The sequence below is a fragment of the Macrotis lagotis genome, chromosome 2 (genome assembly GCF_037893015.1).
Source record: "Macrotis lagotis isolate mMagLag1 chromosome 2, bilby.v1.9.chrom.fasta, whole genome shotgun sequence".
Lineage (NCBI taxonomy): Eukaryota > Metazoa > Chordata > Mammalia > Peramelemorphia > Peramelidae > Macrotis > Macrotis lagotis.
Window position 1 is genome coordinate 57,689,784 of NC_133659.1, and position 20,968 is coordinate 57,710,751.

The 20,968-nt window shown below is 37.4% G+C and overlaps 1 protein-coding gene and 1 long non-coding RNA gene across 5 annotated transcripts in view; one reads left to right on the plus strand and one right to left on the minus strand.

The window, feature by feature from the left end:
- Positions 1-17,723, minus strand: part of LOC141511014 (uncharacterized) — a 64,207-nt gene extending 46,484 nt beyond the window's left edge. For 2 of the 4 annotated variants that reach the window (XR_012475239.1, XR_012475241.1), the window contains exons 1-3: positions 16,252-16,662; positions 14,997-15,115; positions 7,675-7,801 (exon numbers count right to left, since the gene is read on the minus strand). This is a non-coding gene — a long non-coding RNA (uncharacterized LOC141511014). Of the gene's footprint in view, positions 1-7,674; positions 7,802-14,996; positions 15,116-16,251; positions 16,663-17,392 lie in introns of those variants that run through there. The other 2 variants (XR_012475240.1, XR_012475242.1) reach the window with 2 other exon arrangements.
- LRRC52 (leucine rich repeat containing 52) overlaps positions 17,496-20,968 on the plus strand; it is a 48,653-nt gene continuing 45,180 nt past the window's right edge. Inside the window, exon 1 of the mRNA XM_074220356.1 lies at positions 17,496-18,503. Coding sequence (XP_074076457.1) covers positions 17,885-18,503 — 619 coding nt within the window. The 5' untranslated portion in view covers positions 17,496-17,884. The remainder of the gene's footprint in view (positions 18,504-20,968) is intronic.

Sequence of the window (20,968 nt, forward strand, 5' to 3'; positions counted from 1 at the left end):
TAGTATAGGTCATCTTTGATGCAGAATTACTTGGCAAATTATACAAGCACCATTAAACTAAGGGGGAAGGGTGAAATCTTAGGGATAGTGAGCAGAGACTTTGGTCAATAAATTCATCCCCACTTTCCAGAAGAAAAGATGACCTTGATTTGATTAATGTTACCAGATCGAGAAGCAAAAAAATCAGAAGGATGGGAATGGGTGGGGGGTGACTGGGGAGAGACAAGAACATGAAGGCATAATAGAAAATTGGCATGGTCAGTTAGGTATTTTGAGTTTCTACCAGTCACCAGGGTCCCAGGAAAATCTGGAGGTCCAATATAGGGGATAGAATGGCAGCGGTGGTACAAGTGGGAAAATTTGACAGGAAGATTGAAGTGAATAATGTATTAAAGTACCTTTCAAATCTTGAAGTGCTATATAAAAGCGAGCTATTATAATAATTATTATTATCATCAATCATCATCATCATCATCATCTCATTCTTCTCAACTTTTGTGATGGAGCTCAGATAGAAACAGTCCAAGGACGAGTCACAATCCCCCTTTTGTTCTATTATATTTAATGATCTGCAGACTATTATGCAAGTGGGTAAAATGACAGCTTTTTTTAGTAATTGAATAAAAAGTATTAGAATATGAGATTTTCTTCTGCATACTTAGTGAAAAGGCCAATCTTGTCACAGACATGATCCTGGGAACATGTATGTAGCTTATCCCAGCCTTATGTTGTTTTAATGTCTTCTATTAGGTCTTAAGATTTTGAAAGAATTATTAAAAAGTAGCACAGACCATCATGTTAACTAAGAAACTTAGACTTAAGCTACAGGAGTGGAGAAGAATCTCCTAGTCCCACTGAAGGCTGAACCAGTCAAGAAATACCTCACAGAGGGGAGGACCTGAAAGATGAGTATAAATGAAGGACACTATTTAGCCAAATGGAGAAGAGTGGGGGAGAAAAATCCAAGGAGGAAAGAGTGAACAAAAGAATAGTGGAAGGGATATAAAGGAGTGCTTTAGAAAGATTAATCTGTTAGTCCTCTACTAAATTTTTCTGTGTTATGGAGGTGATCCTAAATTCTCAAGCCTATGCCAGAAAAGCATAAGACTGGTGCTTTCTTTGACAGAACACAAACTAGAAAGAATTCTATATGTCTGTCATTCCAGCTTAATTCAAAGATGCTTGCATCACCAGGATACTGGCTGCTAAGGAAGGGTGGATTCTTTCTCAGGTAAACTAGTTCCTGAAATGCTGTTTGCCAAAGGAGTTCTCTTCAGGGTCCATGGAGGGATATCCACAACAAAGAATGTCGAAGGGTTGATGCAATGCAGTAGTGAATTAGAGTGTAAGCAGACAGAAGGGGAGGAGGATAGGGAAGGAGGGAAAACATCAGCTTGTATTATCACAATAGTCCAAGAACAAAGTAAGGAAAGAAGCATTAAACGTCAACTGGTGCCAAGCATTTTACAGATATCTCATTTAATCTTCATAATGACCCTGGGAGGTAGGTGCTCTTATTATTCCCCATTTTACCATCGAGGAAACTGAGACAGAAAGGGGTGAAATAATTTGCCCAGGATCAAACAACTAGTAATGGTTTTAATGTTATAAATTATTTTATTTTTTTTCTAATTACATGCAAAGATGGTTTTCAATATTCATTTTTTTAAAGCTTTTGAGTTCCACATTTTTCTACCACCCTCCTTTCCTTCCTCCTTCCCCATGACAGCAAGTACATTCATGTTTAACATATTTCCATATTAATAAGTATCTGAGGTCAAATTTGAATTTAGGTCCTGCTGACTGAAAGCCCCCACTCTGTCCATTGAATCCCTGAAGTAGGGTGATGGAAGTGAGAATAAAAATAGGAATGTGAGACATTGCTATTACCAGGTTTCTACAGTGCAAATATGGTTTAATAATTCTGTTGCTATGCCAACCTAGAGACGCTAGAGACATCAGTTCTGGTCCCCTAGAGGATGCTTCTACTTCTCCCCCAAAAAAATAGTTGGTTCTACTCTAAGCAAACAGGATTGACCAGGAAAAACTAAAGATAATATAGGAAGCCCATCTTCTGGGTCAGAGATTTCCAAAGAATCTTTCCTTTTTCTTCTCTGACTGCCCTCACTTGGAGATTGTTGAAGCAAGGATGTTTGGAGCCAATTGACTAGAGAAAAAAGGATAAGAGCAGATGAATTTTCACACATATTGGATGTTGTTGCTCGGCTAAAGAAGCAAAGGGGTGCAGCTACCATTTGTGGAACTTTGAATGTCACCAAGTCAAAAATCCCCTAAACCTGATTATACCACAGTTCTGGGGTGCCGAGATGATCTGGGAAAGATTACATCTAAAAGCCCAAGGTCTCCTGTATCTAGACCAACTCCAATCTTCCTGTTCCAGCAATATCAGGTCACTGGGTTCAGATGATTCTGGAAGAGATAGGAAGAATGGTGCCTTTGCACATCATCCCCTCACTTTAATACAAATTACAAGCATGTCACAATATCACCACTTGATGTCATGGTCTTCTTAGAGATCAAAGGACAACTTATTATTGAGCCTCAGTGACAAATTCTGAGTATATTCCCCATTTATGTAAATACACCCTCAGGGAGGAGAGAGAATTGCCACTCTACATCTGCTGATGTTTGGGAGTTCTAGTGGAAAAGAGATGCAATTAGGAACATTGCTAGTTATGTAGCCTAGAGACCTCTGTCACACTCAAAGAATTTCCTTTATTGTATTGACTCCTATCAGGAAGACAGTTCAAATCTAGCTGTATGACACTGGGAAAGTTATTTAATCTGGTTTACTTCATTTTCCTCATCTATTAAAAGATCTGGAAAAAGAAATGGCAAACCACTCCAGAATCTTTGCCAAGAAAAAAAAATGAGGACATAAAAAGTCCAATACAACTGAAACAACTGGACAATTAAAACATCAGTTTGAATGTCCGTCAAAGGGTTTTATAAGTGATGACTTGATCTGGAGTCAGAGTATTTTCTTGGTGAAGCATAGCAGTTATTGCTGTAGTAGTTGAAGCAACAGCAGTGGCAATCTTTAAAAAGACTGAGGGTATTTTTTTAGCTCTCCCACCATGATGAGCATAGTATAGGGTGTATTAAAAATTCCTTAATTGAGCTTCAGTAAGTTAAGCCTTCTATAAAGATCCATGTCTTCTCATAAGCCTCATATTATTGATATAATTACATGGTTTCCATCCAATAAGAATCAATTCAAAGGATTTAATGACCAGACTAACAAAGGGACAAAATAGACTTTCAGAGAAGTTTGAAAGAATTCTAGAATTATAGATTTTCCTCTCCTACACTATAAATCTGTCTATGGCTAGCTGCCTTGGAATCAAATATGTACCTCCTTTTTATAACCCCAAAGAGCTCAATAGTCTCCTCTACCTATGATTATACTAAGAAACCACTAGCATTTACCTATAACTGATTACAGAGTTATCTTGTTCCTGCCTTATAGATTTCCCAGAAAACTAACCAAAAAGGCAAAGGGGAAAAGAATTGCAGCTCATTCAATATCCTTCAGATGCTTTCTAATTTCCCTTGTGCCTCCAATAATTTTAAGCACACCAGTTTCCATTACAATTATATCCTCAAGGAATTGTCCATAAGTTTTCAAGAGTGTGCTAGAATTTTATGAAACAAGAACTGAATTTGTGATTTCATTTGTATAAAGGCATCCCCAGATGAGAAAACACCCTCTGTTAATGCACATTGACACATTCTATATGACAGATGATCTTAAAGAGTTGCCTAGAATACTGAAATTTTAAGTGATTTATCCAGGGTTCCACAACCAGAGGCAGGACTTGAATCCAGGTCTTCCAGCTCTCAATTCAATATACCATGCCATATCATGCTGCTTTAGAATTTCTATGTATACACTATCATTACTTCAATAAATAGGAAGTTTGAGGGTTATGTGGAGATCTGTCATTGTAATGCTATTATTGAAATAGTATTTGATCTATATAAAATAATTCCTCACCTGCTAACTTCCAAAAGTCCTACCAAATCATTCAAGATCCAATTCCCATGCCTCTTTTTCCATGAAAACTTTTCTCAGGTTTTCATCAGGAAATAATGTCTCCTTTAAATTTGTCAGATTATTTTACTGAATTCTACTTTGAATCTGCTTTTTGTATCAAAGTTGTTTGAGCATATGTCTTTTTCTATCCTCTTGAATCATAATATCCTTGAAAGCAGCCTCTGTCATAATGTTGTATCCACAGCACCACAATAAGTGTATGTGTTGTACTGCACTGAGTTGAATTAAGAGTTGTATGGTTTGGATCAAATAGCAAATTATAGAAAGAATTAATTATTTTATCCTAGCTAATGTCAATAATGAAACAACATACCAAAACCTATGGGATTCACTCAAAGTGGCTGTCAGGGGGTATTTTAGATCTTTAAATGCTTACATGAATAAATTAGAGAAAGAGGAAATCAATGAACTAAATATGCAACTAAAAATTAGAGAAAGAACAAATTAAAAACCCCCAATTAAAGCAAAAAAAACTATTGAATTAATAAATAAAACCAAGAGTTGGTTTTTTGAAAAAAAACAATAAAATTGATAAACCTCTGGTCAATTTGATTTAAAAAAAAAGAAGAAAACCAAGTTGTTAGTATCATAAATGAAAAAGGTGAACTCACCACCAAGGAGGAGGAAATTAAAGTAATAATTCAGAATTATTTTACCCAACTCCATGCCAATAAATTTGACAATCTAAGGGAAATGGATGAATGTTTACAAAAATATAGGTTGCCCAGGTTAAATGAAGAAGAGATTAAATACCTAAACAACCCTAACTCAAAAAAAAAAAAAAAAAAGAAATTCAACAAACCATCATTGAGTTCCCTAGGAAAAATCTCCAGGGCCTAATGGATTCACAAGTGAATTCTACTGAACATTTAAGGAACAGTTGGTTCCAATTCTATATAAACTCTTTGGAAAAATGGGTGAAGATGGAACTCTGCCTCACTCTATGACAACAATATGGTGCTGATACCTAAACCAGGAAGAGTTAAAACAGAGAAAGAAAATTATAGACCTATCTCCCTGATGAATATAGATGCAAAAATCTTAAATAAAATCTTAGCAAAACGATTACAAGAAGTTACCACTAGGATAATACATTATGACCAAGTAGGATTTATCCCAGGAATGCAGGGTTGGTTCAATATTAGGAAAACTGTTAGTATGATTAATTATATCAACAAACCTATCAGAAATCATATGATTATATCCATAGATGCTGAAAAAGGTTTTGACAAAATACAGCACCCATTCCTAGTGAAAACACTAATGAGTGTAGAAATAAATGGACTGTTCCTTAAAATAATAAGCAGTATCTATCTGAAACCATCAACAGCATTATATTCAATGGGGAGAGGCTAAAGGTATTCACAATAAGATCAGGGGTGAAACAAGGATGCCCATTATCACCATTATTATTCAATATTGTTTTAGATATGTTAGCTTCAGCAATAAGAGAAGAAAAAGAAATTGAAGGAATTAAAATTGGGAAGGAAAAGACAAAACTCTCACTCTTTGCAGATGACATGATGATATACCTAGAGAATCCAAGAAATCATCCAAAAAAAAACTACTGGAAACAATTAGCAACTTTAGCAAAGTTGCAGGATATAAAATAAACCCTCATAAATCCTCAACTTTTCTATATATGACTAGCAAGATACAACAGGAAGAGCTAGAAAGAGAAATCCCATTCAAAGTAACCTCAGGCAATATAAAATACCTGGAAGTCTATTTGCCAAGGCAGACTCAGAAACTTTTTGAAAAACAATTACAAAACACTTCTGACACAAATTAAATCAGATTTAAATAACTAGGCAAACATCAACTGCTCATGGATAGGCAGAGCTAATTAATAAAAATGTCAATTCTACCAAAACTACCTGCTTAGTGCCCTACCAATCAAAATTCCAAAAAATTACTTTAATGAGTTAGAAAAAGTTGTAAGTAAATTCATGAAGAGAAATAAAAAGTCAAGAATTTCCAGGAATTCAATGAAATAAGTATAAAACAAGGTGATTTAGCCCTACTAGATCTAAAATTATATTATAAAGTATCAGTCATCAAAACTGTCTGGTATTGGCTAAAAAATAGAGTGGTGGACCAGTGGAATAGACTAGGTGCAATAGCAGGAAACTATTATAGTAATCTGCTGTTTGATAAACCCAAAGAGTGTAGCTATTGGGATAAAAACTCTCTCCTCGATAAAAAAAAAACTGCTGGAAAAATTGGAAGTTAGTATAGAAGAAACTTAGACCAACACTCCACACTCTATACCAAGATGAGATCAAAATGGATACAGGATTTAGACATAAAAAACAATACTATAAGCAAACTGGAAGGTCAACGAGTAGTTTACCTGTCAGATCTATGGAAAGGGAAACAGTTTATAACTAAGGAAGAGATGGAGAACATCACTAAAATCAAACTAGATGATTTTGATTACATTAAACTACAAACCTTTTGCACAGACAAAACCACTGTAACCAAGATCAAAAGAAATGTAGTAAACTGGGAAACAATCTTTACAACTGGTATTTCTGACAAAGGACTCATTTCTAAAATATACAGAGAACTGAGTCAAATTTTTTAAAATCCATTCCCCAATTGACAAGTGGTCAAAGGATATGCAAAGGCAATTTACAGATGAGGAGATCAAAACAATCCTAGTCATATGAAAAATTGTTCTAAATCATTACTTATTAGAGAAATGCAAATTAAAGCTTCTCTGAGGTACCACCTCACATCTCTCAGACTGGTCAACATGACCAGAAAGGACAATGATCATTGATGGAAGGGTTGTGAGAAATCTGGGACACTAATACATTGCTGGTGGAGCTGTGAACTCATCCAACCTTTCTGTCAAGCAGGCTGGAACTACCCACAAAGCACAACAAAAATGTGCACATCCTCCAGCAATACCACTATACTGGGTCTATACCCTAAAGAGATGATGAAAAAGGGTAAAAACATAACTTGTACAAAAATATTCATAGCAGTCCTGTTTGTGATGGCAAAGAATTGGAAATCAAGCAAATATCCTTCAATTGGGGAATGGCTTAGCAAACTGTGGTATATGTATGTGATGGAACACTATTGTTCTATTAGAAACCAGGAGGGATGGGAATTGAGGGAAGCCTGGAGGGATTTGCATGAACTGATGCCAAGTGAGATGAGCAGAACCAGAAAAATATTGTACACCCCAACAGCAACATGGGGGTGATGATCAATCTTGATTGACTTGCTCATTCCATCAGTGCAACAATCAGGGACAATTTGGGGCTGTCTGCAATGGAGAATACCATCTATATCCAGAGAAAAAACTGTGGAGTTTGAACAAAGACCAAGGACTATTACCTTTAATTTAGGGAAAAAACTGCTATCTTATTGTCTGATCTTGCTATCTCTTATACTTTATATTTGTTATTTAAGGATATGATTTCTCTCTCATCACATTCAATTAGGATCAATGTATACCATGGAAACAATGTAAATACTGGCAAATTGCCTTCTGTGGCAGGGGGGAGGGAAGTAAGATTAGGGAGAAAATTGTAAAACTCAAAATAAATAAAATCCTAAAAAAAGGAATTGTCTTTTTTTACTTTGGAAGTTAGAAGAATCTAGACAGAATCTTCATAATACTGTCAGCATGTGTGGAATGGTGGAAAATTCCAAGGATATTTTTATCAGTCATCATATAGATCTGGTTTCCATTTGCTGCCTCAATATCTGGAAAAAAAAGATGATACATTTGCATGTCACATCACTGTTAGGGAGTTTCACATAAAACCTGAAAAAATGTTTCAAGACCTTTGAAAGACTGGCTCTGATATAAAAGAACTGACCTGTTGCTATCAATAAGAAATGAGCATCAAATGAAAGAGCAGACAACCATTAACCATGATGCTGACAAAACTGGACACTAATAATTTATTACCTGAAGGGGAAAAAGTAAAACACCATACATACATGGGGTGATTGTTCTTTTTAAGAAGCAGTACCTAGGACTGTAATGGCTGAATAGAGGTTGTGGCTTAGCTGGCGCTTGATAATCAAAGGATGACAGCAGCTAGTAATGGGAGAGACTAATGTAGACACAGAGCAAGGTTTGTGCAAAAGCGCCACCTTGGGAAATGGAAAGACAAGACCAGGAAATATGAGTCCAATTTGAGCACTACAGAACACGAAGAGAACAGCATATGATTAATTTAGAAAGAAAAGTTGCAACTAGATTTCAGAGATCCTAAAATTCTAGGAAAAGGGTTTTCTGGTTTTTTTTATATTTTATTGGACAATCAATGAAAATTTTTCTAGTTACTGAGATATTTTTGTATAAGGAGGCAAAAAAAAAAATCTGGATTTTAATCCTGTTTCCAATGGTTGCTAACTATGCTGCCAAGAAAAGGGCACCTATCCTTCCTGAGTCTCAATTTCCTGGATTGTCTTAGTTTAAAAAACTAACGAAGAAACACGTATTACTTAAATTTTATATCATATGAAACAACATATCATGCTTTGTAAACCTTAAAGCATTAAATAAATGTCAGTTATTATTATGGTCAAAATTGTGCTTTAGGATCATCTGGCGGGTATTTAAAGAATTGAAGAAGGAATTGAAGTCAGGGAAGTATGTTAGTACAATAGTTCACATGAGAGGGGACAGGATTTGAAATCAGGGTGATGTCAGTTGAAACAAGAATGGAGGAAATTGTATAAGAAATATTGTGAAGATACAAGTGAAAGAAATTGGCAACTGATTGGCAATGATGGGATCATAGACAGTAAAGAGTCAAAGATGTCTGGGATATTTTGAGGCTGGGTAAATCACTCAAACACTTGAAATTCCCTGAGTAGAAGTCCATTCCACGTTTAGTTTTCCTCTTTTCCTAAATATAACTTTAGAAGTCATTTTTGTTGCCTTAGGATTCATCATCAGCCTCAATTCATTGTGAGTTTAATGTTTCTGACATTTCTCTCCATAACTTGGATGAAGGCTTAAGAGACTTGTTTATCCAATCTAGAGGTAGCACAAAGCTGAGAAAGAGCAAATATGTTAGACAATAGAATTGGGATCCAAAAAGATTTTTTTTCAGGCAAGAATAATGGGACAAAGATAACTAAATTAAATTTTAAAGAGATAAATATAAAGTCCTATCCTTGGGGTCAAAAACTCAACAGTACATGTACAAGATGAGGAAGACAGAGTTAGAAGAGGAAAGCAGAAGTAGGCAATATTTTTTGTGGGGGAAATTTCCCAAGAGCTTCTGAGGACCATAGATTCAGCAGTGTCATCCTTTATAAAAAAAAAAATCTGATCCAACTTCAATGACCTGTAATTTCATAAGTGCGCATAGTCCCTCCCTAGAGCAGATTGCAACTTTTCTTTAACCTTAGTAGATATGTAAAGTTTAAGAAAAAAAACTAATCATCTTGCAATCTCTCTGAACTTAGTACTTTTGTTATTCTAGTCCTGAAATGAGTCTATCACTGATTCTGGGCTTCAAGCTTTCCCAGCTTGGTATGGAATTCCACTGGTATAGCTTTTGACTAACTAGGGTTGCCCCTGTCACAGTGAAGCAAGCACCCAAGAAAAATTTTAACAGACATACTTCCTCTTAGGATACTTGAGAGAGGTATAATATCCAGACTAAAGAAGGTGATAAACCCAGTTCTATCTAGGCAAAGATTACAATGTTCATTCTGGGTGCTACATTTTAAGAAATTCATAGACAAACCAGGAAGAATCTGGAGGAAGGTGACTAAGATAGCAAGAGTGACAGAAAACATACCATATGAGGAAAAGATGAAAGAAATGAGTAGATATAACCTGAATGAGTTTCTATTTAGAATGAGAATATTAAAGCATTCTTCAAACATTAAAAAAGAGTAGCATTTTGAGAAACAGAGCCAAGATGGCAGAGTAATGGCAGGGATTCACCTGAACTCTACCCAAACCCTTCCAAATACTTTTAAATAATGACTCCAAAAAATTCTAGAGTGGCAGAACCCACAAAAAAGATGGAATAAAACAATTTTCTATCCCAAGACAACTTAGAAAGTTGGTAGGAAAGATCTATTGCACCAGGGTGAGAGAGAAGCGTAGTCCCACTCAGGCCACACCAGTACTGCTCCAGTCCCAGGAAACCAATAGTGGGCAGAGGTAGACTTCAGAAAAGGCTAGAAATGACTTACATGAACTGATGCTGAGTGAAATGACCAGAACCAAAACATTGTACACATTAACAGCAATAATGTGTGATGATCAACAGTGATAGACTTAGCTCTCCTCAGCAGTTCAATGATTAAAGATAATTCTAAAGGACTTTAAATAATCTTGCCAAAAGAATGAATGTTGAAAACTATCTTTGCATGTTAGAAATAAATTTATTTTTTTTTTAGATTTTTGTAAGGCAAACAGGGTTAAGGGGCTTGCCCAAGGCCACAGCGCTAGGTGATTATTAAATGTCTGAGACCGGATTTGAACCCAGGTACTCCTGACTCCAGGGCCGGTGCTTTATCCACTACACCACCTAGCTGCCCCTGATCCTTACTTTAAATTCACTTGCATGTCATGGGAGGTGATGAGAATGAAGAACAAACAATATCAATTAGGGAGATTTGGTACAGATGGCCAATCCAGATTCCACATGTATTTTTTAGAAATTATTTCCTCTAGGGGCGGGTTCCTGGGTTCAAATCCGGTCTCAGACACTTAATAATCACCTAGCTGTGTGGCCTTGGGCAAGCCACTTAACCCCATTTGGCTTGCAAAAAAATTAAAAAAAAAAAATAAAGTGAGGGTCGGTCATCTTTTTCACTTTCTCCTCCAGAGTCATCTGAGTCCAGTGGCAAGATATAGGTCAGGATGACTGGAGTTGGCCCTGAATATGGTGAGAGACCGTGGTCTGTTTAAGCTTAAGATCTTTGACTGACCTCATTTTGACTAAGGCAATGCTCATACAGTGATTTAGGGCAGGTAAGAAAGAAATTAAGCAAAGAAGGGACTCTTTTGCATAGTTAAAAAAAATCAATCTGGGGGTGGAAGACCTCCAGGGTTTCTGGCCAAAACAGAAATAATCACTATTTGCAAGTCATGGTATAACTTCCCTGATGTCAAGGTCCTCTTCCAGAATGAAGGACAAATAACAACAGAGGCATGTCTCAGTCACACTAAAGAGAATTTTATTTGAATCTTTCTATGAGAAAATATGTTGTAAAGTTCCAAACTAATACAGATGAACTTTTGAAACATAACTGTTTCACAAGGTGAAGGCTGTTTTCAGAGCAACATAAAGAAATAATGTGCAAAGTTTTTTGCATTATTTATTTCCCTGGTAAATAGATCAGGGCTTTCCAAAGATAGTTGATGGCAAAGTGGATAGAGAACTAAGCCTAGAGTAATAATATTTTGCCTTGACCCCCCTGATATTCTAATTGATCAGGGTGGGGGAGCACCTTAAATCAGAGTATAAGAATCCCACTCTCAAAAGTATACTTTTGGAGCACATCCTCCCCTCCAGTGAGAACACACCTTCCCACCATTACAACCCTTCTGGCTGAAAGGATCTGTGACTTTGTGCTCCTCATCACAGCATTGCTTCTATGTTAAGTCACAACTAATATGAGCATATGTGTGTTAGAGTGGTAAAGTAAGGTCCCCTTATTTCTCTTTTCTCCCCTTCCTCACTGATTGCAAAAAAACTTGGCATTAAAATGTCTCTAGTTGGCCTCTGATTAGACATAAACTAGTCAAAAATTTATTCTGTAGAAAGTCTCACCTATGCTAGGGGAACCTGGTACTATTAGACCAGCTGTACAAATCAAGGATCAAAGAGGAACCCTACATCCTTCCCAAAGAGACTCCCTTATGCCAGAGGATGTCACAAAATGGCATCTTCTTTTAAAAACAAAAATACCTCTGGGTTGCACTATCAGTCATTCTCATATTAGTATAAATTAATTCTCTAGATTATTTTCTTCATAATTCCTAAGTAGTATCTCCTGCTTCAATGAGAGTAAAGAAATTTGATCTGTTCTATGAGGAAAGGGAGAAGAAGAGAATAAGCATTTATTAAAAGTCTATTATGTTGTCAGTCATTGGGCTAGACATTTTACAAATGTTATCTTATTTGATCTGGTAAGTCAGACAGACACAGACAAGTCTAGGTCCTGAAGCACTTTGGGGAGGAAGTTTTGGTCCGTGTGCTGCAGTTAGAAGTTTAGAATAGTGGGAAAGGCTAAGGAGACTTGTAAGGAAGGAAAATAAAGAGTCAAAGGCAAACTTCAATGTTTTATCAAATTTAAGTCAAATATGGAAAGATGTTTATAAAGATATATAGCCTATATGAGATTACTCGCTGTTAAGGGGAGGGGAGGGGAGGGAGGAGAAAAATGTGGAACTAAAAAGCTTATGAAAAAATGTTGAAAATTATCTTTGCATATAGTTGGAATAACAAATAATTTTTAAAAAAAACAAATTTAACTAAGTTAGTTTTTCTTGGAAAAGAAAGGGATCACTCTCTACATTTTCCTTTTCTTTCCTTCATTATACAACTTCTTGCTTCTATAACTCAAAAATCCAGACCCATTCTATGACTCAGTGACACTAAATAGAATTTTATGGACTTTGATCCTAATCATGACTCTTAATAGTCTTTCTATGAGAAAATATGTTCTAAGTTCCAAACTAATACAGATGAACTTTTGAAACATAACTGTTTCACAAGGTGAAAGCTGTTTTCAGAGCAACATAAAGAAATAACGTGTAATGTTTTTTGTGTTATTTATTTTCCTGATAAATAGATCAGGGCTTTCCAAAGATAGCTGATGGTAAAGTGGGCAGAGAACTAACCTAGAGTCGGAGTACCTGTTCAAATCTAACCTCAAATACTAACTAGTTGCATGGACATGGGCAAGTCACTTAACCCTGATTTCCTCAAGTGTAAAATGGAAATAATAATACCTTTATCCCAGGGTTGTTTTGGAGATAAAATGAAGTAATACTTGTTAGTTTGAAAAAAATTTTAGCCCACTATCTGTCAAATGGTAAACTGTATATAAATGTTTATTCCTTCTCCTTACCTTCTCCTAAGAGTTGCAGAATTCTATTTTTTCCAAGTGTACTTTAGAATTCCATTTTCCCATACTATTTGTCCCTCAATACTCCCACATAGCTATTTCTGACATATTTTGGACACCTGTCTATCACTCTTCATCATGCAAGACTTTTAGTCTACTTTCTCTCTTAGTAACAGTCACTGGTTTCACTGTTCACCTTCCCACAATAATAGTAATAGTTTACATGTATATGTGATAAACCATCTTCCATAAGTGGTTTCCTATTCTCCAAACAAATCAATGAGAAAGCTAAGAGAAGTATGATCTCCATATTATAGATGAGGAAACTGAGACTCAGATGTGCCCAAGGTCACCCAGCGGGCAAATGGGAGAACCAGGACTCAGGTCTATTTGTCACAATAGATAAGAAGGGTGAAGCAGATGAACTGGCACAAGCCCAGGTGGCACAGTGGAGAAGGTAGCAGCTGCTACTGATGGTCCTGGTGAGGGCACCAGATTCTCTTCCAATACTGGGGTTATCTGCATCCAGAAAAAGCATGCAGAAGCAAAATTTCTTGGCTGTTCTTACACACTGACCCATCCTCTAGCTGTTGCTAGAGGTGGAGCAAGGGCAGGAGGAAAATTGAGAAAAAGGGGAGACCTCTTTAAGGCAAAGTGGTCTTGTATCACAGTCAATGTGCCCATAAGTCTCAATATTCTCTTGTATTATATGTGTATTTGCATGCATCTGTATGTGCATGGATGTGTGAATATGTGTGTTTCCCTCAGAAAAATACTATATACTGGGGCCATATTGCAAACTGACAGAAGTCTTGGGCATGGAGAAGAAGGGTTGGGGGTAATAAATCTTCATCACAGGAATCTCAATAGCCATATCCTTGACCAGACCTTCTGAGTCCTTCCTTATTCTCTTGGGGGGCCCTTGGGTTGAGGGTCAAGGGCTTTTGGCACACAACTCATGGGACCCTAACACAAGTCTTTTCATTTCCTGCCTGATGCCCATTCCACTGCACAATGATGATGTCTTTTGGGGCCTCTGGGGAAAATGTCCGAAGACACTCTGGCACCTGAGAAAGGAGTATTAATCTGGAGAGGCAATGCTGCTGATAGAAAGGCTAAAAATAGATCCCTACCCAAGGCCATGATAAGCCAATGAGTTTGTCCTAATGTGATCATGCTTCTGATTACACTTCTCATGTGCCTGGTCACTTGATATCCTCATTGTAGAGGATAAAGGATGGTCCCTGATAAGGTTCAGAGGTGGGCTAATACAACAGCAGCTTTGATTAAACGCTCTTAGCTTCAATCAAAACTGAATTAAAAAAAAAGAACCCAACCTCAGAAGGTCAGCCTTCTGAGTAGACCTAAATAATGTGATTTGAGAAGCACCCTAAAGACCTTCATACCCAAAAGCTTTCCTCAATAGGTCTCATGGCTGATATCTAGAATACCTTTTTTGGGGATTAAGCACTGATCCATGTTAAAATGCAAATACTCCTGAGGTGGGGGGCATATTATACTCTGCTATCAATCGTCAGTATGAATTAGATTATCAGAGACTTTTCTAGAAATAGTTAACTTAAGAGTGTTTTTGATGTGACAGAAGTTCAGAGTCTGGGTCATCATCCAAAGAAGCCTTAGGCAATCAAGTTCTTCCACTCTTAGAATCAACAATATTTCCACTGCACTATGCAGCCAATCCCTTCATTACACAGGTGAGAAAACTGAGGCCCTGAGTGGCTAAGGCTCTTTGCCAAGTTCACCCAGATAGTCAGGAGATAGTTGGTTAGAATTCAATCCCAGGTAGTCCAACTGAAGAAATCAATGTCCTTTCCCTTATTATCACCTTATATATGAGCATCATCCAATCGAGTCACCATTGGTTAATGACTGCTAGGATTTAGACATCTTTACAGCATTATCTCTCATATCTTCTCAACAGTCTTGGAAGGTGAATATCCTTATCTATAGTTGTACAGATAGGGAAAAGCAAAATGGGCAAAGGTTAAAGTGAGCATACATCCCTTAAGCATCTGAAGTTTGATTTGAACTCAGGTCTTCCTGCTTATTGAGTTAAAAGATCTCTGAGGTCCCTACCGACCTTAAAATTCTGTGATGAAATTTGGTAGCCAAGTGAGCTTCAGTGAGAACTTCAGTTTCTACATCTATAATATGAGGGAAATATTTGAGCTAAATACCCCTTCCCCTACGTGGTTTGTTAGGTGGAACATCAATTGTGAAGCCCTTTAAAATAGCAACTATTAGTCTTATTTTTTTTTGTTGTTGTTATTTGGTTAATTCACAGGAGCATAGATTTAGAGCAGGAAAGGATCTTAGATGCCTGCTACTCACAAGACTTCATTTTATAGGTGAGAAAACTGAGGCACAGATTTTTAACTCCATTCTTAGGATTCAAAATTGAATATTCTTTCCATTGCAATCCATTGCCTCTTTGAATCAGAATAAGTAGGGACTAAAATGATTCTGGGGGGGTGGAGAAGAAAGCATTGGGTAAAGGAAAAATAATACATGCATACCTTTCACTAGAGTCATTAAGCATCTAGGCTATCTGATTCACTAAGGTCATTTTCAATTTATTAATACTCCCCTGAGCTCTTATATCTCCCCTAATTCAGCATCAAGAGCCCAGAGAGTCTTAGTAAAAACAGACAAACAAATAAAGAAATTCAAACTAATTTCCTGGGTGAATCCAGCGGACTAACAGCATGCCCATCTGCCTTGGCTCTTGTCTCACTAGGATAACCCCGGCGTCAGAGTGATCTTTCACCCCATGTACATATATTTCTAATCACACTTACACTATTTTTATAAATATATTTTGGACAAATTTTTGAAAAGGTGGACTTTTGTAAGCCACCTCCTCTTTTCCACCAAGTTGTATATTCATATAAGGGGGAGTTGCTCTCTCATATCTCTTTAGCATACAGTTTCTCCGACTCTCTTTTCAAACAGCAACCCTTTTCTCCTTTATTCCTTTCTTAATCAAATAGGATACATTCAATAATAATAATTATAATAACTAGAATTTATATGACTTTTTAAGGTTTGCAAAGCACTTTATGACTATTATCTCATTTTACCTTGGAAGATATTTTTCCCATTTTTGCAGATGAGGAAACAAAGTCACAAATAATATGCTCAGGTGACAGGTTCCAAGTCCAGAACTCTCTTCACTGAGCATCTAGCTGACCACCCTTCGATGCCTAAAAGAGATCACTTTTTAAAGTATCACTAAAATTCTTTTGCAAAAGAATGCACATTTATATCTATCCCTCTTCAGCTTATTCATTTTGAAGTAGGGGGAAAGGTCTTTCTAAAGTTGATTATGTTTGTGGCAATGGGGTGGAGAGGAACAGGAGATTTGGGGTCTGGCCCCAGCTCTGTCATTTAATGTGTGTGATCCTGAGTAAGGCACTGAGCCTTCCTGGTCATCTGTTTCTCTGACTGCTAAAATGAAGATTAAAAATTCCTTGCCTTCCTTCTCGACAAAGTGTTGTTACTGTTGGTTTGTGAAGCTCTAATGAAGTAATTCATGTTTAAACATCTGTTACTAGAAAGCAGCTCTTCATGAAGAATAAAGTTTTACAATTGTTCTTATCCTTGTGATTATGACTATGGAAGTTTAAATGGTGGAGCTAGATAAAGGTGTTCCTTGGAGAACATCTCTTCCAACTAGTCATTATGTAGAAGAGAAAGATGTGTTCCAAAAAATACTGGCCTAAGAATTGAAAGTCTTTAGTTACCACCAACATTCATACTCTCCACAGAGACTTGCATGCAACTAAAATGATTTAGTATTAATAATTATAGCTCATAGTTATATAACACTTTGGCATCTATCTTTATCACCAGATTTCTCTCTTGTTTTCATACAACTTGACCTTCTTCTCTATACAGCACCTTAATAATAATATCCATTAGGGCCCTAACCCCAAAAGGGGATCTGCCTATTCTTTGAACTTCTTAATTCTTTTCTTTCTGCATACCTACACACAAAGCATCATCACATCCAGACTCCTCTCTCTCTCTCTCTCTCTCTCTCTCTCTCTCTCTCTCTCTCTCTCTCTCTCTCACACACACACACATACACACACACAGAGAGACAGACAGACAGACAGACAGACAGACAGACAGACAGACAGACAGACAGAGAGAAGCACAGCACAGGAAACCCCTTTCTAAGAGTCCCAACTACCGAGCCTTTGGCCCGCCACAGCTTACCCAGGTAGACAGCACCCCCAAGGTAGGTGCCCCAGCTGCACAGGAGAGAATTCTTTTTCCCATAGCCAAGCTGCTGACATCACAAAGGTATCACCTGGCAACCACAGTGGCATGCCGTCCTCCCCTGGCTCCCCTTCACTTGCAAACTTAGAGAAAGGGTGAATAATGCTATATCAGCCAAGTGGGCAAGGTGCCAGGAGGCTGTGTGAGTGAGCAATCTGTAGGGTTCCCAAACAGAGAGCTATGCAGCATCAGGCCTCACATCTCAACTTCTGCTCTGTTGTCCTGTAATGGAAAAATTGCTTGCACAAAGATAGAATGTTATAGTCCTTTCCAGCTCTCTCTCCCCACTCGCCACTTGCCTCCCTCCCTTTACCCTTCTCACCTCACCCTCCTCCCTGCCCCCCCACACACACATACACAGACACACACACACATCTGCCTGCATTCTGCTCAGACAGCAAGGGACAAAGGGAGCCACAATACCTTATTATGTCCCTTGCGCCAGGCCATTGGCCCTGGTGGTTACTCTTCTCTTGCGGAATGGGACTGGTTGGAGGGGATGAATTTTGTCCGAAAAAATGTACCTGCAGGTTACTAGAGGTGATTTGCTCTGGTCTGGTGACGTATCCCTTTGATATGCCACTGTCTACTCGGCAACTCACCCTGACAGGAAACAATATCACCTTCTTGCCAGCCATAAGCCTAGGTCTCCTCAGTGACCTCAGCTACCTAGACTGTAGGTTCAACCAAATCACGGAGATCCTGGATTATACCTTCATTGGAGTCTACAAACTCATCTACCTTGACCTCAGTTTCAACAACATCAGTCAGCTCTCCCCTTACAGCTTCAGCATGCTCACCAATCTGGTGGTCCTAAACATTTCCAACAACCCCCAGATCAGAGAGATCAATAAACGCACCTTTGCCAACAACACCTCCCTGAGGCAACTGGATCTGAGCAACACGGGTTTGGAATCTCTGAATGTCCTTGTCATCAGCCACCTGTTTAATCTCAAGTCTCTGCATTTGAAAGGAAATCCCTGGAACTGTAACTGCCCATTATTGGACTTCAGCATCTACCTAATAGTGACACATATTGACTACCCAGGTGAGAGGGACCGGGAGGGGCTGGGAAAGAGGATGAGAGGAGGTAACAACAAAACTGGAGGGGGGTGAGTCAGTGTACAAGGAAGAAAAAAAGGAGAGACAGTAAGAATGGAAGGAATTTGGGGGGTACCTTTATTTTATGATATTTCTCTGCTTGCTCATATGCTATGTGCTATTAAAGTTTTAGACTACACTAAGAATTTTGGGATATCTTGTGTAGTTTGCAAAACTCATGTGTGGAGACTTTTCATTTTCAAGCTTCAAGAAAAAAAAGCCCAAAATATCTCTTTGGTCTTCCATTAGAATGTAAGATTTTTTTGTGAGTAGGGAAAATTTCATTGGTTCATAGTGGCTGACTCAAAGTAGATGATTTTAAATGTTTGTTGATTGATTGACTGACTGAAATGCAGTCTTTCCCACGAAGACATTCATTGAGATTCCAGTCTGCACAATAGATAGAAAACAGTCCAAATTCACAAGTAGAAAAGGGAGCGCTTTCTTCTACCTCAGCTAGAAATTTCCTTGATTTCCATAATTTTCGTTTATTCAAGTCAACAAGCATTTATTAAGCATCTGCTAGGAGCCAGGGACTGTAATCAGGCTCAGAAACTTGCATTTACCATATGACAATGCCAGATTTCAGACTGGTTAGTAAAAAATCAAAAACAAGAGCAACAAATGGGAACAAATAATAATATGGCATTGAGTTTTCAGTCTTCTTTATTGGGGATGAAGTTTTTCAGGAATATGAGAAAGATATCATTAGAGCAGTAGATTTGAAATGAGGGAGGAAGAACAGTTTGGGGCCAGAAAGATGGACTAATAAGTCATTAAGGGAGCAGGAGACAGGGATATGGAGTAGGGAATGAATAAAGGAAAAAGTTGGTTAGTATGTTTAGAAGCTCAAATGAATATAACTAAGAAGAAAAAGGGAAGATTAAGTGAATTAAACTAGAAACAAGAATGTTCTTATCTGTAGACATGTTCAAACTGTCCTCTGTAGAGACAGAGTCTATCTGGTACATTGTGAGGTCTCCCATGGAAGCTCTCTAAACTGATTGCCACTGCCATAGTCCCTTCTCCACCAAAATCTGTTGGGAGCCCCAAGTGGGAAGCTAAATTTGGTTAGCTTGCATTGCAAACCTTATGTCTTCCCATTCAAGAGTTCTGTCACATTTCCCCACCTCCCTACCACATAAGCCCAAATCTCTTCTACTCTAGTCTGTCACTATCAGTCCTATCTCCATAATGACTATAAGAGAAGACTTGTTTAGTCTGAGCAGGTGTACCAGATGTGCTGATATATGATAACAAACCTGATCTATACTTTTATGGAATAGGAAGTCATATTTCAATAAGCATCTTAGAAATGGAAAAGTATTTTCCTCTATAACAACCATCTGAAATAGCAGACAAAATTAACGCCATATTAGAGATAAGAAAACGGAATTTCAAGATCACTGAGCTAGTGTCAGAGAAGAGATTTGAAACTAGATATCCTAACTTCAGGATCTTCCCAAAATTACACACTGCTTCTCTAACCCCTCATGAAGTCACTTCTTTCTGCATGGTATAGCAGATAGAGTGACTAGACCTGGAGTCAGGAAGGCAGGGAATTGAATTCCATTCAGATACTTACTAGCTATATGGACTCAGACAAGACACTTAACCATTCCTCACCTCACTTTCCTCATGTATAAAATGGAAATTATAATAGAATCAACCTCATGGAATTGCTGTGGGGATAAGATAATTTATTTCAAGTTATTTTGTAAATCTTAAAAAAACACTATATAAATGTTAACTCTTTTATTATCATTTTTCATGCTTCTTTGCCCCTTCAGATCTTCTCATAGGCTGCTAAGAAAACATTGCTGAAAATATTTGCACCAATCCACACAATTATTTTACTAAGTAAAGTTTCCAGTAAGCCACATATGACAATTTGAGGGTATACTGAAATAGTTTGGGACCCTTAGGTAAGACATTGAGGAATTTAGAGGATGACAAGTGATCCTCTAGGTCTTTTAAGGTTATTTTTCTCATCAGTAAAGAATAAACAGCCCTTCAGAAATGTTTGCTAGACTTCAAATGGAATAGTTAAGATGCCACTCAATAGAAGCAATTTCACCCACATAATTGATTTGCCTTACCTGGTGCCAATGCAAATACTGAGTCACCTTGGTTAAATCACCTTATTTCCCCATATATTGGCTGTCTTCTAAAAGCTCAATAGATGATAATCATAGTGTTTCCTCTTTTTATGATTGATGATAAAACTCTCTGAAGATGATTTGATATAAATCTTATTTGTGTGTATAATTTTTTTCATTGTTAACCCTAAAAATGTGGCAGTGAAAAAAAGAAAAATTACCCCCTTTTATGAGTAATGCCATCAAATTTAATAGGATTTTAGATCTAGAAAAATCTAAGTCATTAGATCTGGAAGGGACCTTAGAGGCCACA